Consider the following 12,393-nt stretch of genomic DNA (forward strand, 5'->3'; position numbering starts at 1 on the left):
TCTGAGAGCTCATAACACGCACCCGCGCGCACACACACACACAAGCACACTCACCTCCTTTCCTGAGGGTGTCCAGGTGAACTGTGGGGCAGGATGTCCGTGAGCAGAGCAGGACAGAGTCACCATGTCTCCCTCCTTCTCCACCATTCCATCAACAGCTGCATCAATCTCAGGTTTACCTAAAGAGAGGGAGGTTGAGAGGAGAGAGAGGGGGCAGAGGTAAAGAGACAGGGGGGGGAGAGTGGTAGAGGTAGAGGGGGAGGAGAGAGGGAGGAGGGAGAGAGGTAGAGAGAAGGGGGGTGGATGAGGGTAGGGAGGTGCAGAGAGATATAGATTGGGAAGAAAGTGGGAGAGAGGAAAAAGAGAGGGATGGATACAGAGAGAAAGAGAGAGAATAGCAGGAAATAAAATAACAATTAAAGTCCACCACAGGAAGAGATATACTGTTCCATCACCACTTCCTTTACTCCATCTGAGTCTTATGATATACTGTTCCATCACCACTTCCTTTACTCCATCTGAGTCTTATGATATACAGTACCATCACCACTTCCTTTACTCCATCTGAGTCTTATGATATACTGTACCATCACCACTGCCTTTACTCCATCTGAGTCTTATGATATACTGTACCATCACCACTTCCTTTACTCCATCTGAGTCTTATGATATACTGTACCATCACCACTTCCTTTACTCCATCTGAGTCTTATGATATACTGTACCATCACCACTTCCTTTACTCCATCTGAGTCTTATCCATCTATACATTAAGAAGTAGTCCTATCTGAACAATCTCAGAACCACCACAGGGTCAGTAACACACAGTCATGTGTGTAGGTATGTGTGTGTGTTTGTGTGTGGCTATGCTTCTGTGCACCTGAGACGGTAAGATTGACGCTGGCCTTGGAGGTGAGCCCAAGCACAGAGGGCACTGCGCCCACACAGGAGTACTCGCCAGCTTCAGCGAATGTCACCGACTTCAGAGACAAGACACCAGTCTGGGACAGCACCGTGGAGCCCTGTTGAACACACACAGGTATGAGGTCAGGGGACAGTTGGAAAACACACTCAATTTCCTAATCTCTTGTTCTTCCATGCCCTCTCCGGGTTCTCACAAAAACGTAGTCCTGCTCAGTACAACCACATACCTTACCCAGTAACACGTTCACAACAAACAACAGCCAGATCAGAGGTGGCTGGTAGTAAAACAGGGAGGAAGCAGGGAGAGGTGGACTGGTAGTAACACAGGGAGGAAGCAGGGAGAGGTGGACTGGTAGTAACACAGGGAGGAAGCAGGGAGAGGTGGACTGGTAGTAACACAGGGAGAGGTGGACTGGTAGTAACACAGGGAGGAAGCAGGGAGAGGTGGACTGGTAGTAACAGGGAGGAAGCAGGGAGAAGTGGACTGGTAGTAACACAGGGAGAGGTGGACTGGTAGTAACACAGGGAGGAAGCAGGGAGAGGTGGACTGGTAGTAACACAGGGAGGAAGCAGGGAGAGGTGGACTGGTAGTAACACAGGGAGGAAGCAGGGAGAGGTGGACTGGTAGTAACACAGGGAGAGGTGGACTGGTAGTAACACAGGGAGGAAGCAGGGAGAGGTGGACTGGTAGTAACACAGGGAGGAAGCAGGGAGAGGTGGACTGGTAGTAACAGGGAGGAAGCAGGGAGAAGTGGACTGGTAGTAACACAGGGAGGAAGCAGGGAGAGGTGGACTGGACTTGCCTTCTTCCACTGGACGGTGTGTGAGTCTGAAGCCTTGGTCTTACACTGCAGCTCCACCATGTCTCCCGTCATTGTCGACAATGGACCAGCAGGCCTCACACTCATTGGGTCAATGTCTGAGCGGCAGAGAAAAGAGGGATACAAAGAAAGAGGGGGAGGAGGGAGAGAAAGAGGGTGGTGAAGAGAGAGAGAATCCATTCAAATGGATTATGTTCTGGGATCAAAAGCGTACCACCTCAGGGGAGACCGGAGGATGGATGGATACTCACAGTGGACAGAGAGGGTGACTTCTCCATTAAGATCAGCATCCAGGTTATCAAAGTCGGTGGCCATACACTTGTACACCCCAGCATCCGAACGCTTGACAGACTTCAGAGTCAAAAGTCCCCCTGCTACTCCTTCCTTAATGTTTATCCCCTGAGCATGAGAGAGATTAAGAAAGAGGGAGCGAGAGAGGGGTGGAGAGAGGGGGGGATTGAAAGAGAGAGAGAGATTATTCAATGATTTAAGAGATGAACAGGTTGTACTATGGCAGTACTGTAGGGTTTGTGTATAGCTGCACTGCCGTATAGTCTGAAATGCAGTACATGTGTGCTGGTCCTTACATCCTTAAAGAACTCAATCTCAGGCTGAGGGTTTCCGTCTGTCTCACACATCATCTTCACCTCGTCACCCTCTCTGATTGGCTCAGTGTTCACCAGGACAAAGGTCGCTGTCTCAGAGGGATCTGGATAAGAGGGAGGGAGAGAGGGAGAGAGAGGGGGGGGGGGGAGAGAGAGAGAGAGAGAGAGAGAGAGAGAGAGAGAGAGAAAGAAAGAAAGAAAGAAAGAAAGAAAGAAAGAAAGAAAGAAAGAAAGAAAGAAAGAAAGAAAGAAAGAAAGAAAGAGAAGGAGGGAAGGAAGGAGGGAAGGAAGGAGGGAGAGTTCAAAAGGGTGATGAATGACAGGCTGGTCTCAGGACTGCATTTTCTGACAACAATAATAGGATGATGGACAGAGAGCACAGAGAGAAAAACAAAGAGTAGTGCAGACAGACACTCACAGTTGAGGGTGAGGGAGAAGGTGTCAGAGTCGATCTGTTTGATCATGTCGTTGGGCATGCTGTACTCCACGGTGCAGTGGTACACGCTGTCCTTGTCAGCCTTCTGGGGCTGCATCATCAGGGTGCTGGTGATGGTGAACAGACCTGATGCTTCCTTTACCACTGACGGCACCATGTACACCTCTGGAGGGGGAGAGAGAGGTAGAACAGAAGGGGCTGACTGGAATGAGACAGAATTTATTCCCGGGATATGCAGTTGTCAGGAATTGACTTGATTCTATGCTTGATGCTTCTGACTGTACAATGTAGTAGTATATCAAATCAAAAATCTAATCAGATGTTATTGGTCACATCAAATCTAATCAGATGTTATTGGTCACATCAAATCTAATCAGATGTTATTGGTCACATCAAATCTAATCAGATGTTATTGGTCACATCAAATCTAATCAGATGTTATTGGTCACATCAACGTGTTTAGCAGATGTTATCGCGGGTGTCTGTAGAATACTAGAATAAAGTATATACACGAAGTAGGTAAAATAGTATGTAAACATTATTATGAAGTAGGTAAAATAGTATGTAAACATTATTATGAAGTAGGTAAAATAGCATGTAAACATTATTATGAAGTAGGTAAAATAGTATGTAAACATTATTATGAAGTAGGTAAAATAGTATGTAAACATTATTGTGAAGTAGGTAAAATAGTATGTAAACATTATTATAAAGTAGGTAAAATAGTATGTAAACATTATTATGAAGTAGGTAAAATAGTATGTAAACATTATTATGAAGTAGGTAAAATAGTATGTAAACATTATTATGAAGTAGGTAAAATAGTATGTAAACATTATTATGAAGTAGGTAAAATAGTATGTAAACATTATTATGAAGTGGGTAAAATAGTATGTAAACATTATTATGAAGTAGGTAAAATAGTATGTAAACATTATTATGAAGTAGGTAAAATAGTATGTAAACATTATTATGAAGTAGGTAAAATAGTATGTAAACATTATTATGAAGTAGGTAAAATAGTATGTAAACATTATTATGAAGTGGGTAAAATAGTATGGGTCCTGAGATCCTTAAAACCTTCTACAGTGTCACGTTCTGACCTTTATTTCCTTTGTTTTGTATTTAGTTAGTATGGTCAGGGCGTGAGTTGGGTGGGCAGTCTATGTTTGTTTTTCTATGTTTTGGGGTATTTCTATGTTTCGGCCTAGTATGGTTCTCAATCAGAGGCAGGTGTCATTAGTTGTCTCTGATTGAGAACCATACTTAGGTAGCCTGGGTTTCACTGTGTGTTTGTGGGTGATTGTTCCTGTCTCTGTGTTTTGCACCAGATAGGGCTGTTTTTGGGTTTCCACGTTTATTGTTTTGTAGTGTTCGTGTTTATCTTTTTGTTATTAAACATGAATCAAAGAAACCACGCTGCATTTTGGTCCGCCTCTCCTTCACCACAGGAATACCGTTACATACAGCTGCAACATCGAGAGCATCCTGACCGGTTGCATCACTGTCTGGTACGGCAATTGCTCGGCCTCCGACCACAAGGCATTTCAGAGTGAAGTGCGTACGGTCCAGTACATCACTGGGGCTAAGCTGCCTGCCATCCAGGACCTCTACACCATGCGGTGTCAGAGGAAGGCCCTAAAAATTGTCAAAGACCCCAGCCACCTCAGTCATATACTGTTCTCTCTACTACCGCATGGCAAGCAGTACCGGAGTGCCAAGTCTAGGACAAAAAGGCTTCTCAACAGTTTTTACCCTCAAGCCATAAGACTCCTGAACAGGTAACCAAATGGTTACCCGGACTATTTGCATTGTGTGCCCCCGCCACCCCCAACCCCTATTTGACGCTGCTGCTATTCTCTGTTTATCTTATATGCATAGTCACTTTAACTATACATTCATGTACATACTATCTAAATTGGCCCGACCAACCAGTGCTCCCGCACATTGGCTAACCAGGCTATCTGCATTGTGTCCCACCACCCACCAACCCCTCTTTTTACGCTTCTGCTACTCTCTGTTCATCATATATACATAGTCACTTTAACGATACCTACATGTACATACTACCTCAATAAGCCTGACTAACAGCCTGTATACAGCCTTGCTACTCTTTTTTCAAATGTCTTTTTGCTGTTATTTAATTTCTTTACTTACCTACACACACACACACCTTTTTTCCCGCACCATTGGTTAGAGCAGGGGTGTCAAAGTCAAATGGACAGAGGGCCAAATAAAAAAATCAGCTACAAGACGAGGGCCGGACTGTTCGAATGTTCATTGAAAAATTTTTAAATGACGCATATAGTCTAGTGAACCTAATTGAACCTACTGAAAACCTAACAAATATATTACAATATGATCAGATAAATAAAGCAATATTTTCTTATGGCTCTGTCAGTAATCTTTAATTTTCAACAGACACAAAAGACAAATTTCCTTTATATAAATATCCCCATAACATGAACATTAAATGAAAGAAACCGGTATTCAAGGCACCATCAGTAGACTATATTTTCTATTTTAGCAAAAGTGGGCTAAATTTACTTCAAAGAAAAAACAATAATAGCAATTTTCTATCATCCACTCAACTGAAATATTTTTAAAATATAATTGGATTGAAATACAAAAAAATAAAGTGCAAAAATCTATTAATCAAAAACAACACTTTGTTTAAGGAGAAGTAACATGCAGTGAAAACAAATATTAAATTTTAACTTTTAAACTTGAACTGAGTAAAAACTCTAAATATGTGATTGCACAGTAATGTTCACTTGTTTGAGGTTGAGGGTGATACTTGGTGGTGTCCCATCTTTTCCACAAGTTCATCAATGTTCGGGGTAAGGCTCTGAGCTGAAGAAATCCTCAGAATTGAGTGGAGGTGTTCAGCAGTAAGTCGACTTCTGTGTGATGTTTTGTTCAGGTTCATCAAAGAAAACAGTTGTTCACACAGGTATGTGCTGCCAAACATAGACAACGTTTGAGCAGCCTGGATGCGCAGCTGGGGCATTGTGCCGGGGAGGAAACGGGCGAACTCCGCAGCACCCACTGCCGCATATTTTGCCCTCAGTGCATCATTGCATTGGAGGTCAATCAACTCCATTTGGAGGTTTGGTGGTGAGCTTTCCACGTCAACAGCAAATGGGTTACCGAGCAGTTCCAACCTGCTTTTTTGTGCTTCAAAGTCAGCAAATCGGCGTCGAAAGTCAGCGGCAAGCATACCTATTTTATCAGCCAACTGTGTGCTCGGGAACGCACTGGTAGAGAGCTTCTCTTTCATGGTCTGGCAGCTGGGAAAGTGGCTCAAATTTTCTTTCCGCATCTGCGTCTCCCACAGAGTCAGTTTGGTTTTAAATGCCTTCACTGTACTGTACATATCAGAGATGACACGATCCCGACCCTGCAGCTGCAAGTTTATTGCATTCAGATGACTCGTAATGTCACACAGAAAAGCCATTTCACACAGAAACATTTCGTCTCGGAGTTGTGTTGTGTCTTTCCCTTTGCTGTCCAAGAACAGACAAATCTCCTCACGAAGCTCGAAACATCTTTGAAGCACCTTTCCCTGGCTTAGCCATCGCACCTCTGTGTGATAAGGCAAATCACCATGCTCCGTTTCTAACTCCGTCAGAAATGCCTTGAACTGGCGGTGATTCAAACCTTTGGCTCTGATAAAGTTAACTGTGCGCGTGATGATGCTCATTACATGCTCCATTTTCAAGGCTTTACCGCACAACGCTTCCTGGTGTATGATACAATGATAAGCTGTCAGCTCACCTGTCGCGTTTTCCTCTTGCATCTTTTCCCGTATCTTCGCCACCAGTCCGCTCCTGTGTCCACACATCGCAGGTGCTCCGTCGGTTGTCAAACCCACGAGTTTTTCCCAAGGCAGCTCCATCTCATTTACACATCTTGACACCTCTTCATACAAATCATGCCCCGTAGTTGTGCCATGCATAGGACGTAAAGCCAAAAACTCCTCTGTCACGCTTAGGTTGGAGTCCACTCCGCGGATGAAAATTGACAACTGGGCAATGTCAGAAATGTCGGTGCTCTCATCCACAGCCAAGGAATATGCAATAAAATCTTTTCCCTTTTTCACAAGCTGCTCTTTTAGATTGATGGACAACTGGTCTACTCTCTCGGCAATGGTGTTTCTGCTCAGACTCACATTTAAAAAGAGTTGCCTTTTTTCTGGGCAAACTTCGTCACAAACTTTAATCATGCAGTTTTTGATGAAATCCCCCTCCGTAAATGGCCGGGCTGATTTAGCGATCTCTTCTGCCAAAATAAAACTGGCCTTGACAGTTGCGTCCGCGTGTGTGTCCGCGTGTTTCGTTTCATAATGTCGTCTCAGATTATACTCTTTCAGTACCGCCACACTTTCTCCACACAGAAGACACACAGGTTTTCCAGCTACCTTCGTGAACATATACTCCGACTCCCACCTTGTTTGAAACCCCCGGTTCTCAGTATCCACCTTCCGTTTTGCCATTTTTGATGGGTATCTGAAAGTTAATTTTACTGTGATGCTGACGACTGCTGTGCCAATAAATATTGAAATGAAGCAGCCTACTGCTCGGTGCGTCACCTTTGCATTGTGGGAAATGTAGTATTGGTGCGTGTAAAAGATCTGCGGGCTGCCGGCTTGCTGCGGGCCGGTTCTAATAATAAATCAAGATCATCCCAGGGGCCGTAAAAAACCTTCTTGCGGGCCGGATGTGGCCCGCGGGCCTTGACTCTGACATATGTGGGTTAGAGCCTGTAAGTGAGCATTTCACTGTAAGGTCTACTACACCTGTTGTATTCGGCGCACATGACAAATAAACTTTGATTTGATTTGAAGTGGGTAAAATAGCACGTAAACATTATTATGAAATGAGTAAAATAGTCTGTTAACATTATTATAGTGACCAGTGTTCCATTATTAAAGTGACCAGTGATTCCATGTCTATGTACACAGGGCAGCAGCCTCTAAGGTGGAGGGTTGAGTAACCAGGCGGTAGCCAGCTAGTGACAGTAACTAAAGTTCAGGCCAGGGTGCTGCGCGGAGGCCGACTGTAGTAATACTGTAGTGGTAGGTGGTTGTAGGACACTGTAAAAAATAATCTAGCTGTTTCAACTCATTAATAAGTAACAGGTCCCATAGCTGGGTTTTGTTTTACATGGTGGCGCAGTAGGAAGATCGGAATGAACTGAACCAAGAGGTTGTGAGGTCAAATCCCAGGTAAGGAAAATGAATAAGAATTACTGTATACATGAACATGCAAAATGTAATCATGTCAACATTTGTCAAATATGTAAGTTGAAAACATGTTAAAAGATACTATTTGGAATTTTCGTCTGCCCGTCAGTGTTTGGATGAAAAACATACCCAAATGAAACTGCCTATTTCTCAGGCCCAGAATCTAGAATATGCATATAATTGTCATATTAGGATAGAAAACACTCTAGAGTTTCCAAAACTGTCAAAATATTGTCTGAGTATATAACAGATCTGATATTTCAGGCAAAAACCTGAGGAAAATCCAACAAGGAAGTGACTAAGAGAAACAAATCTCCCTGTTCTATTGCATGCCTTCCCTCCATTTAAAGGGATATCAACTAGATTCCTTTCCCTATGGCTTCCACATGGTGTGAACAGTCTTTAGACATAGTTTCAGGTTTTTATTCTGAAAAATTAGCGAGAAGGATCACATCGCGTCAGTGGATGGCTGGGTGCCAGCAGAGTTTTGCATGTGCAACATCTTGGAGCAGACATTTTCTCTCTCTCTCCTATTGAAAAAGCTACGGTCCGGTTAAAATATTATTGATTATTTATTGTAAAAACAACCTGAGGATTGATTATAAAAAACGTTTGACATGTTTCTACGAACTTTATGGATACTATTTGGAATTTTCGTCTGCCCGTCATGACCTGCACGAGCCTGTGGATTTCTGAACAAAACGTGTCAACCAAATGGAGGTTTTTGGATATAAAAATAATCTTTATCGAACAAAAGGAACATTTATTGTGTAACTGGGAGTCCTGTGAGTGCAAACACCCGAAGATCATCAAAGGTAAGCGATTAATTTTATTGCTTTTCTGACTTTCGTGACCATTCTACTTTGCTGATAGCTGTTGGTAATGTTTTGTCTGCTGAGAGAGAGGTCCTAACATAAACGCTTGGATAGCTTTTGCTGTAAAGCTTTTTTTAAATCTGACACGCCAGGTGGATTAACAACAAACCAAGCTGTGTTTTGCTATATTGCACTTGTGATTTCATGAAAATTAAATATTTTTAGTAATTTCATTTGAATTTGGCGTTCTGCAATTCAGCGGATGTTGACGAAAATGATCCCGCTAACGGGATGGGTGCGCCAATAAGTTAAAAGCATGGTGTGTGTAACTGGTACTTTTTAGGTAAGATGAACAGAGAACAAGTTCTAGTTGAATCAACACACCAGACAAGTTGAGAAAACACATCATTTTAAGTTTACAAAGTTTTTGCCTATGTTTTCTCACATTGGTGCTAAGTTTGGGTCAACAATTATATTTTAGACTGAACAGTTGAGTAAACAAAAGAAAAGTCTGTGGAAGCAGTTACTTAATAATAATTAGTTGAAACACTAGCATATTTTTGTTTACAGTGTAGTAGTAGTAGAAGTAAGTAGAGGGAGTGTATACTCACTCTCTTTGTTGTCCTTGACCTCAGGCAGAGGCTTGGAGTCCTGGAACCAGATGATCCTGGGCTGGGGGTGACCGTTATGGCTCACACACTGGCCCACCTGACACACACACACAGAGAGGAGGGGAAAGATACTCAGCAACTGAAGGACAATGAAAGAACATTAGAGGACACTGGAAGAACATTAAAGGACAATGGAAGAACATTAGAGGACAATGGAAGAACATTAAAGGACAATGGAAGAACATTAGAGGACAATGGAAGAACATTAAAGAACAATGGAAGAACATTAGAGGACAATGGAAGAACATTAGAGGACAATGGAAGAACATTAAAGGACAATGGAAGAACATTAAATGACAATGGAAGAACATTAGAGGACAATGGACGAACATTAGAGGACAATGGACAAACATTAGAGGACAATGGAAGAACATTAAATGACAATGGAAGAACATTAGAGGACAATGGAAGAACATTAAAGGAAAATGGAAGAACATTAGAGGACAATGGAAGAACATTAGAGGACAATGGAAGAACATTAGAGGACAATGGAAGAACATTAAAGGAAAATGGAAGAACATTAGAGGACAATGGAAGAACATTAGAGGACAATGGAAGAACATTAAAGGAAAATGGAAGAACATTAGAGGACAATGGAAGAACATTAGAGGACAATGGAAGAACATTAGAGGACAATGGAAGAACATTAGAGGACAATGGAAGAACATTAGAGGACAATGAAAGAACATTAGAGGACAATGGAAGAACATTAGAGGACAATGAAACAACATTAGAGGACAATGAAAGAACATTAGAGGACAATGGAAGAACATAAGAACATTAGAGGACAATGGAAGAACATTAGAGGACAATAGAAGAACATTAAAGGACAATGAAAGAACATTAGAGGACAATGGAAGAACATTAAAGGACAATGGAAGAACATTAGAGGACAATGGAAAAACATTAGAAGACAATGGAAGAACATAAGAACATTAGAGGACAATGGAAGAACATTAGAGGACAATAGAAGAACATTAAAGGACAATGGAAGAACATTAGAGGACAATGGAAGAACATTAGAAGACAATGGAAGAACATAAGAACATTAGAGGACAATGGAAGAACATTAGAAGACAATGGAAGAACATAAGAACATTAGAGGACAATGGAAGAACATTAGAGGACAATGGAAGAACATTAGAGGACAATGGAAGAACATTAGAAGACAATGGAAGAACATAAGAACATTGGAGGACAATGGAAGAACATTAGAGGACAATGGAAGAACATTAGAGGACAATGGAAGAACATTAGAGGACAATGGAAGAACATTAGAAGACAATGGAAGAACATAAGAACATTGGAGGACAATGGAAGAACATAAGAACATTGGAGGACAATGGAAGAACATTAGAAGACAATGGAAGAACATAAGAACATTGGAGGACAATGGAAGAACATTAGAGGACAATGGAAGAACATTAGAAGACAATGGAAGAACATAAGAACATTAGAGGACAATGGAAGAACATTAGAGGACAATGGAAGAACATTAGAGGACAATGGAAGAACATTAGAAGACAATGGAAGAACATAAGAACATTGGAGGACAATGGAAGAACATTAGAGGACAATGGAAGAACATTAGAGGACAATGGAAGAACATTAGAGGACAATGGAAGAACATTAGAAGACAATGGAAGAACATAAGAACATTGGAGGACAATGGAAGAACATAAGAACATTGGAGGACAATGGAAGAACATTAGAAGACAATGGAAGAACATAAGAACATTGGAGGACAATGGAAGAACATAAGAACATTGGAGGACAATGGAAGAACATTAGAAGACAATGGAAGAACATAAGAACATTGGAGGACAATGGAAGAACATTAGAGGACAATGGAAGAACATTAGAGGACAATGGAAGAACATTAGAGGACAATGGAAGAACATTAGAAGACAATGGAAGAACATAAGAACATTAGAGGACAATGGAAGAACATTAGAAGACAATGGAAGAACATAAGAACATTAGAGGACAATGGAAGAACATAAGAACATTAGAAGACAATGGAAGAACATTAGAACATTAGAAGACAATGGAAGAACATAAGAACATTGGAGGACAATGGAAGAACATTAGAGGACAATGGAAGAACATAAGAACATTGGAGGACAATGGAAGAACATAAGAACATTAGAGGACAATGGAAGAACATTAGAGGACAATGGAAGAACATAAGAACATTAGAAGACAATGGAAGAACATAAGAACATTAGAGGACAATGGAAGTTTCCAGGACAAATAGTTGAAACCAACCTGTGTGGAGGAGTCACCAACAGATATGGCCTGGTTGGATCCAGTGACCTCTGGCATCTCTGGAGCGACTGAGGAAGGGGGAGATATATTCTCAGATCAGAGCTTTACAAAATGCAAGTCCACTATTTTCACATTTTCTGATACAGTATATTATCTGAATTCAAATAAGCATAGCTGTTTACATGAATATATGCACAGTATATATATATAGTTCCAGAGCAGTCAGAAAGACATTTCTAGGTATACACATGTATTTGGATGACTGGAAATAATTTGGTATCCCCTTCCTTAACCAATCACAGGACGGAAACACTCAGAGCCTTGACACAGACAGGAAGAGCTCGAGGTGCCAAGCTCACGTCACCCTGAGAGAGACAAGTGACATTAATTTACTGTAACTACAGTAACAGACACACACACATATGCAGTGCATGCACATAAATGCAAGTACACACACACACACACACACACACACACACACACACACACACACACACACACACACACACACACACACACACAATGGTAAACATCCCTGTGTGGATTATTCCACTGTGACCTCGGTTGCTGTGGGCTGATACGGGTCACAGACAAGAGACACACTCCTC

The 12,393-nt window shown here is 41.8% G+C and overlaps 1 protein-coding gene across 2 annotated transcripts in view; it reads right to left on the minus strand.

Moving 5' to 3' along the window:
• LOC139422783 (basal cell adhesion molecule-like) overlaps positions 1-12,393 on the minus strand; it is a 100,050-nt gene that overhangs the window by 12,329 nt on the left and 75,328 nt on the right. For both annotated transcript variants that reach the window (XR_011635758.1, XM_071174130.1), the window contains exons 4-11: positions 11,786-11,853; positions 9,458-9,554; positions 2,769-2,951; positions 2,333-2,454; positions 1,997-2,144; positions 1,728-1,843; positions 881-1,022; positions 55-179 (exon numbers count right to left, since the gene is read on the minus strand). Coding sequence is in view for 1 of the 2 variants with exons in the window: in XM_071174130.1 (XP_071030231.1) it covers positions 55-179; positions 881-1,022; positions 1,728-1,843; positions 1,997-2,144; positions 2,333-2,454; positions 2,769-2,951; positions 9,458-9,554; positions 11,786-11,853 (1,001 nt within the window). In the remaining variant the exon portion in view is untranslated. The remainder of the gene's footprint in view (positions 1-54; positions 180-880; positions 1,023-1,727; positions 1,844-1,996; positions 2,145-2,332; positions 2,455-2,768; positions 2,952-9,457; positions 9,555-11,785; positions 11,854-12,393) is intronic.

This window comes from Oncorhynchus clarkii, chromosome 2, assembly GCF_045791955.1.
Source record: "Oncorhynchus clarkii lewisi isolate Uvic-CL-2024 chromosome 2, UVic_Ocla_1.0, whole genome shotgun sequence".
Classification (NCBI taxonomy): domain Eukaryota; kingdom Metazoa; phylum Chordata; class Actinopteri; order Salmoniformes; family Salmonidae; genus Oncorhynchus; species Oncorhynchus clarkii.